Here is a 26293-nt window from a genome sequence, read left to right on the forward strand (position 1 = left end):
ATTTATCCCCATATCTCCTCCCTCTTGCGTCTCCCTCCCACCCTCCCTATCCCACCCCTCTAGGTGGTCACAAAGCACCGAGCTGATCTCCCTGTGCTATGCGGCTGCTTCCCACTAGCTATCTATTTTACATTTGGTAGTGTATATATGTCCATGACACTCTCTCACTTCGTCCCAGCTTACCCTCCCCCCTCTCCTATTCCCAAGTCCATTCTCTACATCTGCGTCTTTATTCCTGTCCTGCCCCTAGGTTCATCAGAACTATTTTATTTTTAGATTCCATGTATATGTGTCAGCATATGGTATTTGTTTTTCTCTTTCTGACTTACTTCACTCTGTATGACAGACTCTAGGTCCATCCACCTCACTACAAATAACTCAATTTCGTTTCTTTCTTTTTATGGCTGAGTAATATTCCATTGTATATATGTGTGCCACATCTTCTTTATCCATTCATCTGTCAGTGAACACTTAGGTTGCTTGCATGCCCTGGCTATTGTAAATAGTGCTGCAATGAACATTGTGGTACATGACACTTTTTTTAAAAAATATTTTTTTGAATTTTATTTTTTTATACAGCACGTTCTTATTAGTTATCCATTTTATACATATTAATGTATATATGTCAATCCCAATCTCCCAATTCATCACACAATCCCCCCCTGGCCCCCCTCCTGCCACTTTCCCCCCTTGGTGTCTATATGTTCTCTTCATCTGTGTCTCAATTTCTGCCCTGCAAACCGGTTCATCTGTACCATTTTTCTAGGTTCCACATATATGCGTTAATATACGATATTTGTTTTTCTCTTTCTGACTGACTTCACTCTGTATGACAGTCTCTAGATCCATCCACATCTCTACAAATGACCCAATTTCGTTCCTTTTTATGGCTGAGTAATATTCCATTGTATATATGTACCACAACTTCTTTATCCGTTTGTCTGTCGATGGACATTTAGGTTGCTTCCACGTCCTGTCTATTGTAAATAGTGCTGCAGTGAACATTGGGGTGCATGTGTCTTTTTGAATTATTGTTTTCTCTGGGTATATGCCCAGTAGTGGGATTGCTGGGTCATATGGTAATTCTATTTTTAGTTTTTTAAGGAACCTCCATACTGTTCTCCATAGTGGCTGTGTCAATTTACATTCCCACCAACAGTGCAAGAGGGTTCCCTTTTCTCCACACCCTCTCCAGCATTTGTTGTTTGTAGATTTTCTGATGATGCCCATTCTAACTGGTGTGAGGTGATACCTCATTGTAGTTTTGATTTCCATTTCTCTAATAATTAGTGATGTTGAGCAGCTTTCCATGTGCTTCTTGACCATCTGTATGTCTTCTTTGGTACATGACTCTTTTTGAATTATGGTTTTCTCAGGGTATATGCCAGGAGTGGGATTGCTGGGTCATATGGTAGTTCTATTTTTTAGTTTTTAAAGGAACCTCCATACTGTTCTCCATAGTGGCTGTATCAATTTACATTCCCACCAGCAGTGCAAGAGGGTTCCCTTTTCTCCCCACCCTCTCCAGCATTTGTTGTTTGTAGATTTTTTGATGATGGCCATTCTGACCGGTGTGAGGTGATACCTCATTGTAGTTTTGATTTCCATTTCTCTAGTGATTAGTGATGTTGAGCATCCTTTCATGTGTTTGTTGGCAATCTGTATATCTTCTTTGGAGAAATGTCTATTTAGGTCTTCTGCCCATTTTTGGATTGGGTTGTTTGTTTTTTTGATATTGAGCTGCATGAGCTGCTTGTATATTTTGGAGATTAATCCTATGTCAGTTGCTTTGTTTGCAAATATTTTCTCCCATTCTGAGGGTTGTCTTTTCATCTCCTTTATGGTTTCCTTTGCTGTGCAAAAGCTTTTAAGTTTCATCAGGTCCCATTTGTTTATTTTTGTTTTTATTAGAAAGTGTTAATTTATTTTTTATTTTATTTTATTTTATTTTTAAAATATTTATTTATTTATTTATTTATTTGGTTGCACTGGGTCTTAGTTGCGGCTTGCTGGCTCCTTACTTACGGCACGTGGGCTCCTTAGTTGTGGCATGCGAACTCTTAGTTGCAGCATGCATATGGGATCTAGTTCCCTGACTAGGGATTGAACCCGGATTCCCTGCATTGGGAGCACAGAGTCTTAACCACTGCGCCACCAGGGAAGTCCCTAGAAAGTGTTTAGTCTGAGATAAATTGTACACATATGAAGAAGAGTGATAAAAATTGAAAGTAATATGCCAACTTGTGTAAAATGATATAAAGAGATATAAGATGAATTTATTAGCAATGAAGAAACAGAGTAATGGAGTGAACAGAATGGGATGACATGAAGCAGGGAAGACTTACTAAAATTAGTTTAAAAAATTTTAGGAGTTTTGATAAAGATTGGCAGGAAGAAAAACGAAATTTATGGTGAGGAAATAACAGAGTAAAAAAGATTCTGAAACAGGAGTTAGCAAATCATATATAGGAAAAGGAAAGCAGACATATTTGACTAGAGCAGAGGCCTCCCTTGAAAATAAATTAGAATTTCCTTAAAGCAGCAAGGGACCAGACCACTGGAGTTAATGGATTGGAAGGAGTATATTGTTGTTTGAGGGGTTTCCTGGAAACTTTGTTTATTATTTTGTCTCAAAAATTATCATGAAATCTAAACCGTTGTTTTTCAAATGAATTTTTGGAGATAGGCTGTTTGTAAATTAGGACCAGCCCAGAAAGTAGTGTGGTGAGAGGGAAGAGCTCTGTATAATGGTCAAATGACTAATATGTAGTATCCCAAATAGCAATTCTGTGAAAAGCCACTGCAGGTGCAAGTTTATTTAAAAACAGACTACAACACAGGTGCAATTCTCCTTATAAACATTTAACCACAGTACACTACCCTGAAAGTCTATGTGGAAAGCCATTGGGAAAGAAAGATAATTCAGTTTTTTGTTTGTTTTAATTTTTAAAAGACTTGAGGATGAAGTTTCTTTCTCATAGTTTGAATTCTTTTTAAATTTAGTTTTTGCCTCCTGATATCTAAATATAAATTTTACATATGCCGTGATTGGAGGCAGATCAATACTTGAAGAAATTCTGTATGCAAGAACCAAAATGTTTAGGGTTAAAAAATGTCAGTTAGAAGAAATTTCACCATACAGATGTGAAAAAAATACTATTGATGACTTTTGGTTTTGTGGGAAGTGAAAGAGACTAGAAGTTAGGAAGCTTAATGCTCTGCTGTTAGCTTTAGAATGACTAAGATTGATTCAAAAATTCAAAATAGATTCTAAACTTGTACAATTTAAATGGGAAAAGAAGTTACTCTTATCAATATAAAGGAGTGCATGGTGTCATTACTATGGTTTTCCCCTTCATCATTTTGCTGTAGCTCCAGGGTCCTTTTTTTTGTTTGTTTTTTGCTATTGTCCTGGGCAGGCCAAGCTCTTTCCTATCTTAGGCCTTGTACTTGCTGTTTCCTTTCTTCTTGGGATAGTGTTTGCCTGAGTCTGTGGAAGGCAGAATAATGTCCCCTCAAAAATGTTCATGCCCTAGTCCCTAGCACCTGGAATCTGTTACCCCATTACATAGCAAAAGAGACTTTCAAATGTGATTAAAGGTATGGGCCTTACAATGGGGAGATTATCCTCAATTATCTGGCTGGGCCCAGTGGAATCACATGAACCCCTAAAAGCAGAGAACTTTCCCTAGCTGGAAGCAGGAGAGCTATGGCAAAAGCCCAGGTTAGAGACATTTGAAGCATGAGAAGGACTTGAACCACTGTTGCTAACTTTGAAGATCAAGGGGGCCACTAGTCAGAGAGGGTTGTCAGCATCTAGAAGCTGAGAACAAACTTCAGCTGAGAGCAGGCAAGGGAATGGGGACCTCAGCTTTAAAAGTGCAAGGGACTGAATTCAACCAACAACTTGAATGAACTTGGCAGTAGATTCTCTACCAGAGCCTCAAGATAAGTTAAGACTCAGACTGGCTGACACCTAGGTTTCCACATTGTGAAATCAGAGTAGAGGAATTAGCTTACCCAGACTTCTGACTTACAGAACTGTGAGATAATTCATTTGTGTTGTTTTAAGCCACTCAATTTATGATAATTTGTTATAGCAGCATAGAAAGCTAGTTCAGTCTTCTTCACACTTGCTCCTGTTTCAGCTTAGATGTTACCTCTTCAGAGAGCCCTTTCCAGAGTATGTGTCTTCTAAAGTAGGCTACATCAACCCTACCCCAGGACCCCAGGACCCCCTGGGGATACCAAAATCTGTGGATGCTCAAGTCCCTTATAAAAAATGGGATTTATATAAAATTTATATAAAATGGGTCTGCGGATTGCGGATGTGGAACCTGTAGATGTGGAGGGCCGACTGTACTTTGTTTATCTGCTTCATTACATTTATTGCAAACTGTGATTGTTTTATTTATTTTTCTCATCTGTCTTCTCCACTAGAGTATAATCTCTGGGAAGGCAGGGACAGGTTAGTCATGGTCAGCTGTATCTTAGCACCAAGGATACAACATATTAAATACATATTAGGTTGGCAACATACGTTTTTTGAAAAGTAATTTTTGATATATAGGCATACCTTGTTTTATTACACTTTGCTTTATTGTGTTTTCTACAAATTAAAGGTTTGTGGTAACCTGCATTTGAGCAAGTCTATTGGTGCCAACAACGATTGCTCATTTTATGTCTTTGTGTCACATTTTGATAATTCTTTGACTATTTCAAACTCTCCACCAGCAAAATTACAACTTGCTGAAGGCTCAAATGATGGTTAGTATTTTTTTTTTTAGCATAAAGTCCTTTTTAAAGAAAATTTTTTTTGGCTGCACCACATGGCATGTGGGATCTTAGTTCCCTGACCAGGGATCGAACCCATGCTCATCTTAACCGCTGGACCGCCAGGAAGTCCCTAAAGTACTTTTAAATTAAGGTTAGTACTTTTTTTTTAAGACATAATGTTATTGCACACTAAATAGACTAAAGTATAGTATAAACATAACTTTTATATGCACTGGGAAACCAAAACATTCATATGACTCACTTTATTGCAATATTCACTTTATTGCAGTGGTCTGGGACCAAACCTGCAATATCTCCGACGTATGCCTATAATAGTAAATGAAATAACTCCAAATGGGGTAGTAGAGACTTTGTGACAAACCATAGTATATCGACATTATGGAATATTACATAACTACTTCAAAGGTTAACATGTGTTCTATATCAACTTAATTCTGCCCTTAAGTCTAAGCATTTGCTTAACCTGTAATAATATGCAAAATGTGAGGCCATCATTTAATTCTTAATCTACAAAATAGATCCAGGGTTAAGATTCTGAAAGGGAAGGGATAGGCATGCACTGTTTGGAGTGCCAATTGGTCTTTCTTTGCTACTGACTCAATTATCTTTAATTTATTATGAATATATAAGTTGTAAAGGATAATATAACAAACACCCATATACTACTACTTGATTCAAGAAATAAAGCATTACAAATCCAATTGTAATTGCTTGTTTACTTCTTACCATTATTAAACATATCTTTAAAATTTTTTTGATAATGATTCTCAATAAGTTACATTTGCTTTTGTGGAATTGGAAGGAGAGTGTTCTACAGGTGTTTTGGGAAGTCCAGAGCAACCCAGCCAGGAGGGATCTCCCCTTCCAGGGGAGAAATAGATTACCAGTAGATCAAGGGCTTTAGCTTGCATTTGTCACAGAAAAACTCCCTCTTTAATCTTTGTGAGTAACTTTACGTACAATGGATTTGTGGAACTTTGAATGACTATAGGATGTTTTGGGGCTTCTAGGATGTTTAAAATTAAATTGGTAACAATTATATATTTATTATACTATTTATAAATACACAAAGAATTTTCCACTTTTTTTTTGGCTGCGTCTGGTTGCAGCACGCGGGATCTTTGTTGAGGCATGCGGGCTCTCTCGTTGAGGGGTGGGAGCTCAGTAGCTGTGAGGTGCGGGCTTAGTTGCCCCACGGCACGTGGGATCTTAGTTCCCTGACCAGGGATGGAACCCGCATCCCCTGCGTTGGAAGGTGGATGCTTTACCACTGGACCACCAGGGAAGTCCCCAGAATTTTCCACTTTTGAATGCTTTATCTTGCTTCACTTCTCTTGGAGATCATTTTTGCAGTTAATGATTCTTGGATCTTTCCTCCAGTGCTAATATGATCTTCCCTCAGTTTATTTTCCTATGTTAATTCAATAATTACTTTTGTATTGTCTAGTGTCTCAAAGGTATAGAAAGTAGATATATAGTATATAGAGAGAAGGTGTAAAGGCTTTGTTTCTGATGACTCTGTAACATATTTTAGAAGTTATTTTTTGGAGCTGATTTGGGCAATACTATTTATTACCAAAACCTGTTTTTCATGTAAAGTTCAAGGGCAAATTGGAGCAATGAATTGTTACACTAAATGCAGAATTTAATCCATTAGAAGGAAAATCAAGAGTGTTCAGCTACTTCTTGGATTTAAAGCCAAGAAGGTTATTAAAAAATATCATCCTTTCAAGTGTTTAACTGGCAAAATGCCAGGATATCAAGGATCCTTTTATATTATGGAAGACTTTCAAGGAGAGAAATCACATGATATTAAAGATAGAGGCTAAGGAGAGATTGATTACTTATGATAAGTATTCATGCTCTCCTTATGGATAAAATGGAGAATTACAGTCTGTGTGATAGTATGGTATTAACTTGATAGTATGGGTTAACTTGAAATGAACTACTATACCCAAAATGTGCTTATTAATGAATTGTTGTTAGCTTGGAGGTGGGACTTTAGACATATGCCATAGAAGTCTATCTTCAGCACTATGCCACTGTACATTTTTATTAGTGACTTAAATGAGGATTCTGATGGCAGGTATATTAAGTTTGTAGATGCTGTGGAGCTAAGAGAAATAACTAATGTGCTAGGTTTCAAAATCTGGACTCAAAAAGAATCTAATAGGTTGTAATGTTGGTCTGAGTTTAGTAAGAGAAAACTTAGGGACCAATGCTAAATCTCATACCCAAATCCCAACTGTTCAAGTATTAAATGTGAGGAAGTTATTACTTTATAGAAACACTTATTTTTTTTTTCCAACAAAAGGTTCACATATTTATTACTGAGCTACACCGTGAGCAGTGGTGAGGAAAGATCAAGAAAAGAGGAGAGAGCATCAAACACAGGCAGCTGTTCCAGACACTAACGATGTTCTGATGCGGTAAGATACAGTTGACCTTGATAGCATAAATGTGTACCACTTCATATGTGAGGCTCCTTATAGACCCAGCTTGGTTCTTCTCCAATGTCTTCTCTTGGAGTTGTACCTGATTTTATTACTAGTTTTCATTCGAATCCACTGGGGAATGGGACAATTCTGCTTTTGTTTCTTGGCCAGGAATCTCTTGATACTGAAAGTCTTGTGAGAAGACATGGCGAGGAGCAAATCCAAACGCACATAAGATGGCGGACAAGAGAAAAGACTAGAAACACTTATTTTTTGAAAGAAGATTTTAGTTGACTGACAAGTAATAGAAGCCAATAGAGTAACACAGTTGTCAAAAAAGAGATACTATAATCTTAAGTATCATTTATTGAAAAATGTTATATTCCTGCTGTGTTTTGTACTTGGTCAAATAACACTTGGACAGTTGTATACATATCTGGACATTACAGTTTAAAAAGTGACATTGACACTATGGAACCTGTCCAAAAAAGAGATTAATAGTATTAGAGGACTTAAAATTAGACACCGTTTTCAACGCGTTGTGAAGATGTTCTCCATTCATCCTTTATTCAATTAATATATTTTAGGCAGTCCTGTGCTTTTTTCTTGGAAACAGAAGTGAGCAACAAGACAATGCAATTCTCAAGGAGCTTTTATTCTAATGAGGAGGAGACAGATACTAAGTAAACTAAATAAGATATTTGAACAATGATAAATACTATGAGGAAAATAAAATAGAGTAATGTGACAGTGACTGGTAGTTAGGATGATTAGCAATCAGAGAAATTCTCTCTGAGGCAATGACATTTGACTTGAGACTTGAATGATGATGAGGGGCCAACCATGCAAGGATATAGAAAGTGTTTCATGCAGAGGGACTATAAAGTACAAAGGCCCTGCACAGAAGTAGCTGGAGAATGATGAATGAAAGGGAGAGTTGTGGGAAATCAAGCAAGATAATGAGTTTGAATTTATTCTAAGTGTAGTGAGAAGCCAGTAGAGGGTTTTAAGTCAGATATGATCTCATTTACCTTTTGAAAAGATCACTGCTGAGTGGACAATGAGTTATAGGGGTAAGACTGGATGTAGAGAAGAGTTTAGAGCAGAAAATAGTTTAATGAGTTATAAACATGAAACCATTTTTTCCTCCCAATCATTGCTTCCAATTACCATAATTAAATTTTTCTTTGCCTTACCTTGACAAGGTTTTAAGAAGATTCAATAATTTTGGTAATTTTCCATTATTAAATGTCTAGTTTATTTGTTGTGAACCTGTGAAACTGTTGTAAAAAGTAGTTTATTAAAAAAACCTCTAGTTCAGTCTAAAAACTTATATCTCATCTTATTTTTTAAAAGAGAATTTTAGTTGACTGTATAACTGATAGAAGCCAAATAGAAGCCAACAGTGTAACATAGCTGCCAAAAAAGAGATACTGTAATCTTAAGTAGTATTTATTGAAAAATGTTGTAGTGTTGCTTTTTGTTAATTTCAAGCCTCTGGCATCTAATTCAAACAAGATGGAATGATAGAGACCAGATTTACCCTCCCGCCTGGAACAACTGACAAAATCTATGAAATAATGATTTTTAAGACATTGGACGTTAGGCAACAGTGATCTCTGAGAAACAGAAAACAGATGAGGAGATCTCTGCAATTGCCCCAGCTTGCTTCCTTGAAAGAATTTCTAGGCCATGGCTTCACTGGTGAAATCTGCCAAACATTTAAAGAAAAAAATAATACTAATTCTACACTCTTCCAGAAAATTGGGGAGGAGGAAATACTTCTAAACTTACTCTATTGGGCCAGCATTATCCTGATAAAACCAGGCAAAGACATTACAAGAAAAGAACATTTCAAACCAATATCCATTATGAGCATATAAGGAGAAATTCTAAGCAAAATTTTAGTAAGTTGAATCTATCAATTTATAAGAAGGATAGTACATCGTGATTAAATGAGGTTTATCCCAGGAATGCAAGGTTAGTTTAACATTTAAAATCAATGTAATTTACCATATTAACAAACTAAAAAAGGAAAATCATATGGTCATCCAGTAGACAGAGAAAAAGCATTTGAAAAAATACAATATCCATTACTGATTAAAAAAAAAACTCTCAGCAAACTAGGAACAGAAGGGAACCTCCTAAACTTGATAAAGGACATTCAAGGAAAACCTAACATCATACTTAAAAAATGAATTCTGAAGATGTGAATTTTTTAACAGCTTTATTGAGATGTAATTGGTATACAATGAACTGTACACATTTAACCATACAATATGATAAATTTTGACTTATATGTGCACTCCTGAATTCATAACTACATCAAGATAGTGAACATATCCATCCTCCCTAAGAGTTTCCTCATGCACCCTTGTAATCCTGCTCTCCCTCCCTTTATTCCCTGTCCCTACCTTCCCAGGCAATCACTGATCTACTTTCTATCACTATAGATTTGTTTGCATTTTCTAGAATTATTTATATTAAAACATTACATATTTTATATGTAACATTTAATATAAAATTTAATACAAATATAATCATACATTAAAATATATTTTAAAATAATATTTTAAAAGTATGATTATATATTTTATAATATATTTAAATATTTTAAATATACAAAATATATGGGATCATACAGCATGTACTCTTTTTGGTATTTTTTCTGGCTACTTTCACACAGAACAATTATTTTGAGATTCATCCACGTTGTTGTGTATAGCAACAGTTCATTCACTTTTATTGCTGAGTAATGGATATGCCACAATTTGTTTATCCAGTTTTTTTAGTAGACATTTAGGTTGCTTCCAGTTTTGTGCTATTACAAATAAAGCTAACACTTTTCCCAAGTGTCCTCTGCCTCCCCCTCCAAGTCAGAAAAACTTTGGATATATTCTTTTTCTTCCTTTTGGCTTTATTGAGAAATAATTGGCATATAATGGTGTGTAAGTTTAATATATATATCACATTTTCTTTATCTGTCTGTATGTGGACACTTAGGTTATTTCCACGTCTTGGCTATTGTGAATAATGCTGCAATGAATATGGGTGTGTAGATATCTCTTTGAGATAGTGATTCAGTTTCCTTCGGATATATACCCAGAAGTGGGCTTACTGGATTGTAGGGTAGTTCTATTTTTAATTATTTGAAAATCTTCATATTGTTTTCCATAGCCACTGTATCAATTTACATTCCCACGTACAGTACAACAGGGTTCCCTTTTCTCCACATCCTCACCAGTATTTGTTGTCTTTTGTCTTTTTGATAAGCCATTTCAACAAGTATGATGTTATATCTCATTGTGGTTTTGATTTGCGTTTCCCAGATGATTAGTGATGTTGAGTACCTTTTCATGTACTTGTTGGTGATTTATATGCCTTCTTCGGAGAAATGTCTATTCAAATCCTCTGCCCATTATAAAATCAGATTTTTTTTTTTGCTATTTAGTTGTATGAGTTCCTTATTTATTTTATATATTAATCTTTTATCAGATATGTGGTTTACGAATATTTCCTCCCATTCCATAAGTTGCATTTTCATTTTGCTAACTGTTTCTTTTGCTGTGCAGAACTTTTAGTTTGATGTAGTCTCAGTTGTTGATTTTTTTTTTTTTTTTTTTTTTAGTTTCAGAAGATCTATTTCTTGAAATAGAAATATTATTTTACACTACTTAAGAGTTTTTCCTTTTTCCTTACAATGCCTAACATGATTTTTTTTTTTTTAAACATCTTTATTGAAGTATAATTGCCTTACTCAGTTGTTGATTTTTTTTCTTTTTTTGCTAGTGCTTTTGGTGTCATATCCAAAAATTATTGTCAAGACCAATTACAAGGAGTTTTTTCCCATATGTTTTCTTCTAAGAGTTTTATGGTTTTAGGTCTTATGTTTAAGTCCTTAATCCATTTCAAATTAATTTTTGTGAGTGGTGTAAGGTAGAGGTCCAGTTTCATTATTTTGCATGTGAATATCCAGAAGAGACTGTCCTTTCTCCACTGAGTATTATTGTCTCTCTTGTGAAATATTAGTTGACCATATATGTGTGGATTTATTTTGGGGTTCTCGATTCTGTTCCATTGGTCTATGTGTCTGTTTTCATGCCAGTATCCTACTGTTCTGATTACTAATACAGATTTGTTGGATATTTTCATTCATACCTTATAAGGGTCATATAGGAGGAGCCCATATCAGTTTCTAGGTTTCTACATGCCTGCAACCCAAGGGGATATGTGAAGCTCTCCCAGGAATGTTTTCCTTAAACCTCATTGCAACTGATAGCCCCAAGTTGGGTTTGCATTTTCTGCAACTCAACAAGGAGTGACCAGCATAATGTTGGTGATAATTGTTATGATGATGATAATAATCACTGGTACCTATTTAGCACTTACCAGATGCCAAGATCTGTTTTAACTTCTTTATATGTAGTAATACATGTTAAGCCTCACAACAGTCCTATGAAATATGTATTATGTATTGTTATTATCCCCATTTTATAGAGAGGGGAATTGAAACATAGAGGTTAAATGATTTGACCAAGGTTTGCCTAGTGTCTCACAACTAGTAAGTGGTGGATTGGGTGATAAACCCAAGCAGTCAGACTCAGAATCCTTTCTATTCGGTTGGCCAAAAAGTTCGTTCGGGGTTTTCATCGTACAGAAAAACCCGAACGAACTTTTTGGCCAGCCCAATATTAACTATTATGTATATTGTTTCTCAATTTCCCCTTCTTGCAGGGTTCTTGATCTCTTTATTTTCTTGATTCTCTCCCTCATTTAACTTTGGGGATAAAAGAACACCTTGTCCTGCCCCCTCTCAAAAGTAAAAGGGGGAAAGTCTCTTACCACAAACAGTGCTATTTCCAAAAGGCCAACACCTTCTGTGATAGCATTCCCCTTTTCCCTCCAAAGTTCTCTAAAGACTAGAGGATTGAACCTGGAAGTGGTAGGGTGGTGATGGTAATAAGTTGAGTTCTGTTGCTTCTTGTTAAGTCTTGGAGGAAGTATCCAACTCTCTTTAGAATTTAGGGTACTTAGCCATTCTTGTTTGTCATCTGTGAGTCCTAGTTGCCAATGCTGGGGCAAAGGAAAAAATCACTTTTTATTACTGAGGCTATTATAGTAGTCTAGGAAAGAAGACAGAGGCTTGGACTAGGGTGGCAGTGAAAATGGAGAGAATCATAAATTTGGGGTATATTTTGGAAATAAAACCAACAAGACATGGTAGTAAATTGAACATGAGGGAGAAGAACAGAAAGGGATCAAAGAAGAGGATTTTGCCTTGAGCAACCAGGTAGATGGAGGTACCATTTACAGAGATGAGGAAGACTAAAGATGAAAAGAGATTGGAATGGAAGTGTGAGGGTGGCTTGGTCATCGAGAGTACTGTTTTGCCTGGTTAAGTTTTAGATACCTGTTAGATAGCCATGTGAAGGTATCAAATAGAGAGTTGGATACAGGAGTTTGCAGCTCGATGGGCAAGGTAAAGTCTACAGTTATAGATCTGAAAGTCACAGCATGTCCTATATTCAAAGCCATGGGATCAGATAAAATCAGTTAGGGAGAGGATGAGAGAAGAGAGAAGGCTGAGGATCAACCTTAATATTCAGAGGAAAACTCAGCAAGATACTGAACAGGAGTCATCAGTCAGATAGGAAGAAAACAAGGAGAGTGTATTGTCTGTGTCTCAAGAGAATCAAGTCTTTGTCATGATTTGAGTATCCTAAATATAATAAGCTATGTACAGAGGAAGTGAAGCATCGACCTATTTCAGATAGTTTTCTGAACTCAGGCTGTCTGCTGTATAGGAAATTGAAACAAAACTTGAGTGGGAATAAAGAAGGTGAGACTAAATTACCTTAAGATCTCTTTCATCCAAATGAGTCTACCACTGAAACTCTTACTGTAAGAATCATATGTTTAAATGTGGAAAAATAAACCATTTTTGGTGAAGAATTTAGAACATGGGGCTAAGCTCCCAATTATTTAACTCACTTGAATGGATACATTTTTTAGTAGGAAGAACAAAATCAGAGATGAAGTGGTTTAAAAATTAAACCAGACCTACTAAAAAGATTATGAAACAATTCACCTATAAAACATAAATAGAAGTGAATATAAGCCTCAGCTAAGTGATTTCCAATGTAAGCCCATTTGTTTAAAAAAATTACCTTTATTAGCTTCTGGCTCTTCCATAGTTAATGCTGCTAGTTATGCCCCCTCCCCACAGGCTTCTAGTGTACCAATTTTCAAATTTTAGTGTACATCAATCAACTGGAAGACTTTTTAAAAATACGTATTTCAAGGTCACATCTCTAGAAATTCTGATAGGGTGTAGCCAGGAAATCTATATTTTGACTAATACTCTAGGGAGGATGACCCCGGGACCACACTTGACAAAACACTTGTCCTGATCCTATATTGCATGTATAGGTAACTCTCTTCTGGTAGCAAAAGTGCCACTTGGCACTGTCCACACTATTTTTATTAAAATAATTTATTTTAGATGCATGGTTTACATAATAGAATTACAAAACTATAAGGTTGAAAGAATAGAAATCAAATATAGAGCTTTTCTTTAGCTTAGTAATTATATGTCAGTCTTGGCTTTTATAAAAAATAAGTTTTGGGGGAGGCCTTAATTTGTCTCCAGAGATTTATCCAACTTGCTTGTTGGGGAGGCAGTCTACCCTTGAGTTTATTTTCAAGGAAATAATGGCTTAAAAAATGTATCCAACTAACTTCTAGTTACTCTTTTTTTTGGAGTGATATAATAAATCAGTTATTTAGATCTTAAGTGGTTGATATTTGTTTTGACATCCTGACCACACACTAAAATAATGAGCTTTCAGATGTTTCTTTTTCTATAAGATATAATTATTCATGTGAATCCAGTATATTTTTCTTAACCTCAAATAGTTTCTAAGTCCTATGAAAGTAGAAATTAAAATGAGAACAAAGTTTGATAGTGCAATAATATTGTGTGTTCTAGTGCCTGGCACTTTGTCCTTGCTAGACGTTCAGTACGTGTTGACTGAAGGAGTACAATTATGTGCTAGTCTTTAATAGCTTTCATTCTGCCATTTTTTACTGCCAGCTGTGAAATCCGCTTGCCTACTTATGGTCCTGAAGTATTTCTTTACTAACTCTCAAAATTCTAGGAGATCCTTAAAAAATTAGAGAACTGAAAACCAAAAGTAACATAGATTTGATGTTGTATAATTGTAGCCAACCCTGCCTAAGAGACATTCTAGCGTGTTGGGGTAGGAGGTAGGGGGATGCCCTATCCAAAAGCTCAGGGGTTTTTTTTGTTTGTTTGTTTTTTACACTAATTAGTGAAAAAAATTTATAAGCAATACTGTGGTGATTCAGTTTTCTGTTCAGACGTCTCAAACACACATCATTTCATGGATTTACAATTCTGAAAGGTGTAACTGGGTGAGCAAATACAGGGTCTGCTTTAATACTATCAAATTGAAACATGGCAACTGATAACATCTAGCATCCACCTGTTTCTAATTCCAGTTCCACATTTGAACTTATAAAATAACTGAAAATAATGAGAATATATATATATTATATATATAATCTATAATCTGTATGTTAAACCTGGTAACTTGGTTAATGAAGGACTAGAAGAAAAAGTTGACATAAAATGCAATTGGAACCTTAAAGGGCTTTAATTCTTTCCTCCTCCTTCTCTCTCCTTCATTTATTGTTCCAGGCACAACAAGTATCATACTATGTTAGACTTGAAAACTTTATTATCAAGGTAATAACGTTGAGAATCCCCATTTAAACATTCTTAATGGACTACTGCCTTGAAATTATTAGTCTTCTGATTTAATTATATAGAATAAATGTAAAATAAAAAGTGATTGCACCAAAACATGGGTTTAGGGGATATTTTGGAAGAAAATACGTAAATCTGAGCCATAATTTCTTTCCAGTGCAGTATTTAAATTTCAGACTTCAACCGCAGTTGTGATTGTTTTTAGTTTGTTAGCTGCCTGGAGTGTTATTTTAAGAAAGCAGAAGCACCATCATTTGCACACTCCTTATAGATCACACACCTTAACCCTGACTTTTTAGCTCCAGTTTTTCAAAAGAAAGTCAAGATGAAGAACTATTTGCTTTTCTGGGGAGTCCTGGCCATTTTTGTTATGGCTGTTCTTGTGACAGGTATGTGGTATTTGAGAATGAACCCAGATAAAAGGAAAAATAGAACACAGATCTGTTCTTCAGATTTAAACATTTATATTTGTGTTTTGGTTGGACAGCTAGCTGGCTACTTTTTTCTAAGATGTCTTAATCTTTGTATGAGCAGTGATATTTACATGGACAAGACTCATTGTAATTCTTTTTATTCTTTTTTCTCTTCTCTTATTTGTTTGCCTACTACAACCTAGAGAATAAGAAAGTGGATATTTCTGGATAAGTACAGATAGCTATACTTACACGAATACCCATATTCAATCTTGAAAATCAGTAATCTTCTCCTTGAGTGTCTCAAATTTATATTCTGGAGAAATGAAGTAATAATTATTATAAATACAATATAGAGTACATTGGGATTTTATTTCCCCAGAGAGCTTGGTATTAATACGTTCTAACAACGTTCCTGGATCTGAGCCTACAGATTTATTATGACCCTTTAACAATGTTTAATGTTGTACACGTTTCCTATAACTTGATGGCTGAACTTCAGTTATTTTGTTTATTAACTTTTCAAACTATTATAGAAAATGGATTATTTTCTGAATATAGAAGTACAGTGTTTAATAATTTTCATCTAGAAGGGCATATGAATTAGAAGTGATATAATTTGGCTGGTTTGTTCTAAGACTTACTGAGTTTATTCTTTTTTTTTTGATCTCATTCTTATTTCAAGACAGAGTATGATGTAATTAAGAACAGTGATTTTACATATAGTTTATACTAATTTAGCATTAAGAATAATGAATTTCTAATAATATTTAAAACATAAAGATATTAGTAGTAAACCATGTATATGTACCTATACGTATATATAAATACATACGTTTATAACATATTTATATACCTATAAACATATGTGAAACATATATATAGCTACATATGTATAAAAGAGCTATAATTTCTTGAGTACATACTGTATTCTAGGTATTATGCTAACTGCTTTACATTCCATTTAATTCTCACAATAACCATTTGAGGGTAGGTACTATTATTGTTTCTGACATATAGTTGAGCCCATTGAAATTTAGAGAGATGAAGTAACTTACCTAAGGTCATACAACAAGCATGTGGTAGGTAGAACCCAGGCCATCAGACACTATAGTCCACACTCCTAACTACTATCCTATTCTTCCTGTATAAGAGAATCACCTTTTAGTAAACTCATTATGTTCATATCTAATATGTATTAAGTCTATTTTCTAACTCGTTTGAATTGAATTAAATTTAACAAATATTTATTGAGCACCTACTATCTTTCAGGTGCTCTTGGAATAAAGTGAGGCATAGTCTACAATAACAGGTTTATTAGGAAAAATACTGCTTGTCGATGAAACAGAATGTTAGGATCTTATAAGTCTTGGTGAATTGAAAGTATTTGTACATTTTTCTGGTAGGTATATTAGGCTACCTAGTATTTTTATATAGTTACAGTAATGATGGTTTTTTCCTAGGTTTCTGGCAAGAAAATATAATATATGTCATAACTAAAATACAGATATTTTCTATTTAAGACTTAATGGTCAAGTCACTACTTGACTCAATCTGTATTTTTTGGTCAGGCATTACATGCTCATTTCTATTTTATTGAGAGAAAGCATTTAAGAGTCATGAATACAGGAGGAGGGAAAGGACACCATTTAAGTCATCTTACTCTTAAAAAAATTAAGAAGAATTATATCATTGTCTTAAATTGCTTCGTAATGATTTTTCTCCAATACCATATAGACTTTTATCAGAAGATTTATTAAGAACTTATGAATAATGGCATAATAATGCATTATAAAGTACTTCAAAACAATTATAAGTACGATAACAATGGTCTTAAAATGTTTTTGTAATGACTGTTATCATTAAGACTGAAATACTGCAGTTAGCTCCTTTCTGCTCTGGGATCGTCACCAGAATAATTAGATTTCCAGTTACAATTATATCTATCCTTATCATTTAACTTTTATAACTTGAATTTGTGTGCTAAGTCTTTGTTTTTTTAATTGAGGCTTGATGGAAGGAAATTTTAAAGGTCACTTAGCTAAAATTATAGGAATAAAAAAGATATTTAACATCATTATTATTGTTTAATTAACACTATTAAATAAAGCTATTTATTTTTTGGGGGAGTGGATTGACTATTTATGTCTTTTACATTTTTTTTTTTTTTAACGTTTAAACAATCTATTATCCAGATCACTGATGATTTAACTTTTTTTTTTTTTAAAGAAAGTACTTGAACTGCGTTTTTTAATTTTTTAAATTTATTTTTATTTATTTATTTATGGCTGTGTTGGGTCTTCGTCTCTGTGCGAGGGCTCTCTCTGGCTATGGCAAGTGGGGGCCACTCTTCATTGCGGTGCGCGGGCCTCTCACTATCGCGGCCTCTCCTGTTGCGGAGCACAGGCTCCAGACGCGCAGGCTCAGTAGTTGTGGCTCACGGGCCCAGTTGCTCCGCGGCATGTGGGATCTTCCCAGACCAGGGCTCGAACCCGCGTCCCCTGCATTAGCAGGCAGACTCTCAACCACTGCGCCACCAGGGAAGCCCTTTTACATTGTTTTAATTTTTTACATTAATTTTTCAACTTTTTAAAGAAAAAAAACAATGTTTTTTTTACTCAGGTTCTTATGCATTTTAAGAGAGATGAAATGACACTGTTTTCCACCCACTACATATATTAGAAGCATCTTCTTTTTTTTTATTAAAAATTTTTACAAGACAAGGAAAGACTGAGGAACTGTCACAGATTAGAGTACATACATATATACTAAGGAGACACAACAACTAAATCAAATGTGGGATCCCAGATTGGATCCTTGGACAGGAAAAGAATAGTGGAAAAACTGGTCAAATCTGAATTAGGTCTGTAGTTTAGTTTATAGTATTGTATCAGTGTTGCTTTCCTCATTTTGATAACTGTACTATGGTTATGTAAGTTGTAAATATTAGGGGAAATTAGGTGAAGGATATATGAGAACTTTCTGTACTATTTTTGCAAATTTTCTGTAACACTAAAATCATTTCAGAATAAAAAAATGTAAAACTTTTTTTATATATTCCGGAACTTAATTCACTATTTTCCTTTCCAAGCTTGCTTTTTTTTGATGTGTTCCCTATATTTATTAATGGGATTATTAGTCTCCTAGTCACCAGTAAAGCTATTTATTATTAACTCTTCAGGTATCTGTTAACTGATCGAAGTCCAGATAATAAGAAATTTTCTTTGTTAATTCTTTGCAGCACTTACCAGACCTCATTGTCTAATATTCAGATTAGACAATAAATATTGACATTCAGAGTTAAGGCTTTAATAGTCATCTGTGTATAATATTCAGATTAGACAGTAAATGTTGACATTCAGAGTTAAGGCTTTAATAGTCATCTGTGTATTCACTCATTCATTATTTTTTTCTGTACACGTGCATATTATATTAAATAGAACTTGTTCCTCACAATATATTCTAAATTGTTTTAGCAAATTTATAGCACCTTATGTCTATATATATTGTATCTTTAAAAATAATTCTTATAAGAAATATTAATAAATATAGCACTTATTATTTTATTGTATTAAATCATTATACTATGATAACCTGAATGTTATTATGAAAAAGAAGAATATAATTAAGTTTAGGAAACTTTTAGTGGAGAATATTTAAAGTCTTACAAAATAAGGTTATCTTTGGGCAAATATGCATGTTCTTAGTTCTAATGCAATCTAAGGAAAAAAGAAAGTATAACTGGGAGTTCAGGAAGGATGTGACACTTCAAACTGGGTTTATTATAAAGGCTAATGTTACTTTTTGTTCACTTTTGAATAAATTGCTCTGGTCTGAGAGAAATCCAGTTTAGATTTTTGTTTTCTTTCTCATTTTGGCATTTGGCACTGATTTTTACAAAGCCACATCATTCAGAGGGTTGTGCCTCTATTAATAGCTTTAGATTAAAACCAGAATTCTTTCAGTCAGGTTAGAAAGACCATGGACTGGTCCAAGGGAAGGAGAGAAAATTCCTTTTGGAGTTCATTTGGATTTCCTTCACTACGCTGTGAGATTCCACTTAGCTATTTTAGATTAGGAAAAAGAACAAATGGAGAAAGCCAAAACTGATCAACCATAAAACTTAAGTTTTCTGCTGGGGGGAGGGGCATAAATTAACTCGATAGAAAGTATAAAAATAGACTTTCGTTTACCTTTCTTCTTAATATATATTATCTTTCAAGCCCAAGATGAAGATGAAAGGACTGTTCTTGTTGACAACAAGTGTAAGTGTGCCCGGATTACTTCCAGGATCATCCCTTCTGCTGAAGATCCTAGTCAAGACATTGTGGAGAGAAACATCAGAATTATGTATGTGGTATTTCATGTTGCATTTTTTCATATTGTGAGCAGAGATACTTTCTGATAGTAGCAATTGTTTGCATGTGATACCTATATCTTTGCTCCTCTTTTTGGTGTGTAGCACCTTACATTAGTTGAATCTGGTTAATGGGCTTGAGCCAATTATGTAGAAGTTGGGAGCAGGAACAAAGGTTTCCAGGCAACCTAAAACCAGTCAGCTAGATCAAATAATAACTGAAGGTCGAATCTAGTCATCAACATGCCCTGTTTATACGGAGTTATTTCAATTTGAATCAGAACTTTTAGTTGCCCTTGATCAGTTCAAAGTGAAACTTGAGATAACATTAAAAGGCTTGTTTTGTACCATATATGGACCACAGAGTATTTCACTTTGTACTCAACTGCCGGTCTCCATAAAAGTAAGGTAGACTAATCAAATTGACTAAATTAATTTCGTCTACACTTGTATATTGGACTTCAGATATTTATTTCATTTCACACATAGTCTGTCATAAAGTCTTATTCGACAGCAAAAATGCTAATAATACTTAAGAGCTGAGATTCCTATTGGATCTAGTCATTAATGTCTTCCTTGTGAACTACTTCTACCTTGAATAGCCTCCCCCCTAATCAAACACCTCTTACTGAAACAGAACATAGCACTCGATCCCATTTAATCAATGGGAGAAGTATAATATGCTTAAGAATTTGTTTCGAGTTCTGGCTGTCACTAAATAGCTATGTGCCCTGGTATGCTAGTTACTTAACCAATCTAAACTTCAACTTTCTCATCTTTACTAAAAGGAAAATAATATGTATCTCATAGGGTTATTGTAAAGATAAATTGAGAAGATCTATTCCTTTTAAAGACTGTGTAGTTCCTGGCACATTTTCAAAACATATTTGCTGTTACTTATTCACCTAACCTATGTGCCAGTTATCATTATGTCACTATCCTTCTTAAAATCCCTTTGCTGGTTCCCATAATGTTGTTACTAGGATAAATTACGAACGTCTCAGCCTGACCTATAACGCTCGGCAAAACTCTCAAGCTCTTCCATTGCCACTATTTTTTTCACCTCATGTTTGAAAAGCCAGTACATTGCAGTACCTTTATTTCCTCACACTCACAGTGCTCTCTTCCTCTTCCGTTTTTGCATAACCTAGTTCCTCTGCTTGAAGAACTCTTTCTCCCACCCCTCTTAGCCTGGTTAACTCCGTACCCTGCATGTCTTAGCTTGGACATCTCTTCCTCTAGCAAATTTTCTCTGACCACAGAGTCTGTACCACATAGCTCCCTGTTAGGGGTGGAACAATTGGAGAAGCATGTAACTTCAGGGGATGCCATCCATGACTCTGGCACCTAAACCATGTTGAAGAGGAGTGTCTATCTTATGTTTAAATCTCCAGGGGACAGACTTAAAATGGCACACCAGGATTCTCTAATTTATCTTTTTCTTCTATTACATGATTCTTTTTATGATATATTATTTATTAAAATCAGGCAATTCAGTTACTTATGCCACTTCCCTGATGTGTATTGATGCTTCCCTAATCTTATTTCTGGAAGTTTTATTATCATTGCTGTGTCATTATGGCATTATTCCCAACTCCATCACTTACTAATGATGTGACTTTGGGCAAGTTACTTAACTAATTTGAGCCTGTTTCCTAAACTGAAAAAAAGGAATAATTATATAGGTATGTATATATACACATGTACTTCATAAGGTTGTGAGGATTAAATATAGTAATTTATAAAAGCACCTAGAACAGTGTTTGGCCCATGGTGAAACACTCATACATGTTTATTCCCTTATTTTTCTCATTATTTAAAACATTTTTTAATACTACTAGAGATTTTACAATGTAATAAAGAGTTGATCATTCATTCATTAATTTGGCAAACACTTATTGAGTGCTTCTGAAAGCCACTGAGGATTGGAGCTGGGGATAAAATAATGCATATAAAACACAGTCCATGCCATCAGAGAATTTACAGTGTAGTAGGGAACTTTAAATAATTGAAAAGGCGGTTTCAATACAGTATTGTAAATGCTATGACAAGAGTAGGCATAGGATGTTATAGGAGCACGAAGCGGGGGCACCCAGTCCAGTCCTTGGGGGAGGTGGGAGAGTGGCAGGGGGAGGCGGGAGAGGGTATTTGGAGTAAGTGGTAGAAGTGGATGATGGCTGTTAGCTGACTGAACTGGAGTTAGCTAGGTAAGTGTGTGTGGGGGAACGGCAGGGTTGATAGGTGAAGCAGCTCATGCCAGGAAAAGGAAACAGGGTTGCTGTGAGGATTATATGAGATCATCATGTTAGCATGTTTATCATAGGTACCAGGCACACTGTAAGTGCTTAGTAAATGTTAGAACTGTTATTGTTTTTGTCATTGTTAAGACTTGGAGATGAGAAAATCGTGGTAAGTTTGTGCAATTGCAAGCAGCTGTTTACAGCTGGCACATGTTATAAAGAGGGTGGTGTGGTGAGAGATAAGGCTGGAGAGTTAGAGGTATTTCACGTAGTGTCTTCTATGCCATCTTAATGATACCCTGTTTTCTAGGGGGAGACAGTGTAGGTTTTAAGCAGAGAAGGAAATTAGGCTTTATTTTAAAAAGACTGTTTTGACAATAATGTGGCTAATATATTGGAGAGCTCAAGACTGAAGGAGGGTATTGCTGCAAACTAGGAGAGAAATGGTGGTGTCCTGATCAAGTAGCTGGAGTTCACAGATGCAAAGAATCAGAATCAATTGAACTGTGAGATGGATTAGATATAGGTCATGACAGAGAGGGAAGACTGAGGGTGGTATCCAAGTTTTTGGCTTGGATATCTATGTGGATAATATTGCTAAATACTGAGTTAGGAAACATGAGTTTTTTTTGTTGTTTTTTTTTTTTTGTATTTTTTGGTAGGGAGGGATGCATATGATGAGGAGTGGTGACATAGATGAAAAAATGTAAAATTTAATGAAATCACCTGAACTAGTTGATGTGTAATTTTTCATGGAACATCTCCAAATCAAGAGGTCTGGATTCCAGTTCCAGCTTTACTACTTAGTAGCTGTGTGACCTTGGGTAGGTCACCAACCTCTTTGATTTATAATTACTGCATTTCTAAAATGTGGATATTAGTATCTGTCCATTCATTCCATAAATATTGAACATATTCTACATGCCACATATGTAGCAAGGCACTGGGAATGTGTAAATGTTTTTGCTTCAAGGAATTTATAGAATCTAGAAGCAACTACTGTGTAGGTAAACAACTGTAATATGGCATTTGTTATAATAAGATATAAGAAACTTTAATGAGACTACAGAGGAAGGAGTTTATTGAGGGGTGGGGATGGGATCAAGGTAAAAATCAGAGAGAAGGTAAAACTTGAGCTTATTTTTAAAGGAAAAGCAGGGATTTGCCAAGTAATCAAAGATAGTTGACAGAGGAGTTGTTGTGAGGTTTATTTTGAATGACAGTGTTTAAAGTGTAACAATTGCTGTGAAATCTGAGTAATAGTATTACTAAAGAGTGTTTATAGAGTGCTAAATGTCCGAATGAAACAGTAAGTACTGTCCTAGCAATACACCTATTACCAAAAATAGCAATATCTGCTAATTTCATTATTCTTCTTTGTTTTCTTTCTTTCTTTTTTTTTTAGTGTTCCTCTGAACAGCAGGGAGAATATCTCTGATCCTACCTCACCCCTGAGAACCAAATTTGTGTACCATTTGTCCGACCTGTAAGAGATTTTCCTTCATACTAATACAGATATTGAAGTCAATAACTTTTAATTAAATTGTTAGTAAGAATGTTTTTGAAAACAAATTGGGTTATAAACATTTACCAATATAATTTGAACTTTTGAATACATTAATTCCTATGTTAATCATTAGGTATCATAAATTCATAAAACTTTATCACAGATAAAAGTTAGCTGTAAATTTATTCTAAAGATGAAATTATTGCCATTAGTACAAAGGACCAATTTGTCTTTATAGTTCAATAATTCAGACACATTAACATGCAGGTGTTTCTTTGGAAGCTATAGAATCCAGCATAAAAAATTAAAGAACAAACCCTTCTTTGTTACTATAAATAACTCATTTACTCCTAGTACCTCACAATCATATTATCATATTATTAATTATATTGCTTACTTTCAACTGAAGGTTTAAAAATTACGTAAATAATTCTGTATTATAGAGACGTTGAAGTCTGAAAGGAGTCACCCTTTGTCAGAACTAATTGATTTTGGATAGAAATGTATAGTTACTCAGATTCTGAGACAACATTTGATGGGGGTTGTCTAATGCATATATTTGTTTTTCAGCTGTAAAAAATGTGATCTTACGGAAGTGGAGCTGGATAATCAAGTAGTTACTGCCACCCAGAGCAATATCTGTGATGAAGACATTGAGACCTGTTACACTTATGACAGAAACAAGTGCTATACAAACAGGGTCCCACTTACCTATGGTGGTAAGACCAAAATAGTGGAAACAGCTTTGACCCCGGATTCCTGCTATCCTGACTAATTTAAGTCATTGCTGACTGCACAACTCCTTATCTTGAAAGGCTCTCCATTTTGATTCCAGGTAGTTAATATATTTACTACCAATGAATTTGAAACCATGATTTTTTTTTTTTGGATAATATAAAACTAACTACCCCACTCCTCCCCACCCCCCTGCCCCCGGGCAAATAACTGAAATAGTAGCATTGTTATTTTTTAAGGTAAATTTCTAGCATTTAAAAAAATAGACAAGGGGAGAAAATAAAACTCAAAAGAGTAAAAATCAGGAGACATAATTAAATTTTGCCTTTTTTTTTTTTTTTTTGGCTTTGCCCTGGAGAGCCTGAGCTTTTGCACATTCTATACTATTCTCTTTAAAAAAAGTATCACTGTGCAGAGAAAATTTATATGTAAATATAGGTCAATTGTTTGTCTTCATTAGAAAAATAATAATTGGAAAACATGTTTTGGAAATATTCATAAAATAATTTAAAATGGGATCTCTAATATTTATGAAACCAATTAGCTGAAAGTGACATAATTAAGTGTATAATAGAAAAATATATTTTGATATAACAGATTTGGAGCAAATGATATGGATTTTTTTTAATAAAATTTTTTTGGTAATCAGGATAGTGTGAGAAATTCCCATTAGAAATCACCTCTGTTATAACTGAATCTAACAAATTATGTATTCCAAAATATGTATTCTCCAGCACAGTTTGAACAATTAAATAGATTCATAAGCATATACCTGTGTGAAATAATTTACTGGAAAAAAGTTTGCTTGTGTTAACTTTGCTGTATGTAAGTTAAAATATTATTTATGGGACTTCCCTGGTGGTGCAGTGGTTAAGAATCCGCCTGCCAATGCAGGGGACACAGGTTCATGCCCTGGTCCAGGAAGATCCCACATTCCACATAGCAACTAAGCCTGTGCGCCACAACTACTGAGCCTGTGCTCTAGAGCCCGCGAGCCATAACTACCGAGCCCACATGCCAAAACTCCTGAAGCCCGTGTGCCTAGAGCCCTGCCCCACAACAAGAGAAGCCACTGCAATGAGAAGCCCACGTGCCGCAACCAGAGAAAGCCCGTCACAGCAACGAAGACCCAGTGCAGCCAAAAATAAATAAACAAATAAATAAATAAATAAAAATATCATTTATTACTGAGGAACAGTTTGTAAGTATAATTATGCATCAATCACTGAATTCAAACCTGTAATATTTGAGGTAGCTTTGTCTTTTTATACCTAAAATTAAATAAAAAGGCCAAGTCCATCGTGACAAATACAGTGTTTCTCATGGCACATAAAACTTCTTTATGGCAGAAAGTCAAGGCCAATTGGCATACATATCTAAGACTACTGTGGAAAGTAAATGCTGACCCTGCATTTAAAATAATGAGAGGCTGATTAGTAAAATCAGTTTCTTGAAGAAACATTGTTCTGTTTTCTTTTTTTTTCAAACGGTAATAGTCATTTTTAATAACTTCCACTGTGTTCATACTGATTATTCAGTGTTTTTTTTTTTTTTTTTTTTAGGGATAAGGCTCCGACACTCTGGTGCTTCAGTAGGAATCATAGTTTTGATATGCTAAAGACAAATCATTCTTGACCAATCTTCAATCTGGTATGTGGTTTTAGCCAAGAATTTGAACTTTATTTAATCAGTAAACAGTTATTGAATATTTACCACATGCGAGGAACTCTGCTAGATTTTTGGTGATTGATCTGTGATAAGTGCCCTCAAGATAGTGCCACTCACTTCCTAGACCTCTGCTCAGTTGGACCCCAGTTCAGTTCGGTAACAATCTTCACCATGAAGCTCACCCTGACTACTTAAAAAAAAATTGCAAATCCTGTTCCCTATCTTGGTTTATTCCACCCCCATGTGCTTATCACTCTCTAGCAGACTATATCATTTTACTTATATATTATGTTTATGGTGTCTCCTCCAACAATGCATAAGCGCCACAAGCACAGCCGTTTTTATTTTGCCC

At 34.9% G+C, this 26293-nt stretch overlaps 1 protein-coding gene and 1 pseudogene across 2 annotated transcripts; one reads left to right on the forward strand and one right to left on the reverse strand.

Annotated features, from left to right (window-relative positions):
* Window positions 1-7235: 7235 nt before the first annotated feature.
* LOC309627945 (large ribosomal subunit protein eL39 pseudogene) lies at window positions 7236-10829 on the reverse strand (annotated as a pseudogene). The gene has a single exon. The product of its transcript is annotated as a large ribosomal subunit protein eL39 pseudogene (transcript).
* A 4391-nt stretch (window positions 10830-15220) lies between these two features.
* On the forward strand, window positions 15221-25042 carry JCHAIN (joining chain of multimeric IgA and IgM). The gene is made up of 4 exons (XM_082390323.1): window positions 15221-15410; window positions 19658-19784; window positions 23437-23517; window positions 24109-25042. The coding sequence occupies exons 1-4, from the start codon at window positions 15347-15349 to the stop codon at window positions 24311-24313; spliced, it is 477 nt and encodes a 158-aa protein (XP_082246449.1). The 5' UTR covers window positions 15221-15346; the 3' UTR covers window positions 24314-25042.
* Window positions 25043-26293: the final 1251 nt, after the last annotated feature.

This window comes from Balaenoptera borealis, assembly GCF_965194805.1.
Source record: "Balaenoptera borealis genome assembly, chromosome: 4".
In the NCBI taxonomy this organism is placed as follows: Eukaryota; Metazoa; Chordata; class Mammalia; order Artiodactyla; family Balaenopteridae; genus Balaenoptera; species Balaenoptera borealis.

Excerpts from the sequence above, each read along its gene's own strand:
- JCHAIN (XM_082390323.1), top strand. The coding sequence starts at position 15,347 with ATGAAGAACTATTTGCTTTTCTGGGGAGTCCTGGCCATTTTTGTTATG. Across the intron at positions 15,411-19,657 it reads TATGGCTGTTCTTGTGACAG|CCCAAGATGAAGATGAAAGG; the intron begins GTATGTGGTATT and ends TTATCTTTCAAG. Across the intron at positions 19,785-23,436 it reads GAGAGAAACATCAGAATTAT|TGTTCCTCTGAACAGCAGGG; the intron begins GTATGTGGTATT and ends TTTTTTTTTTAG.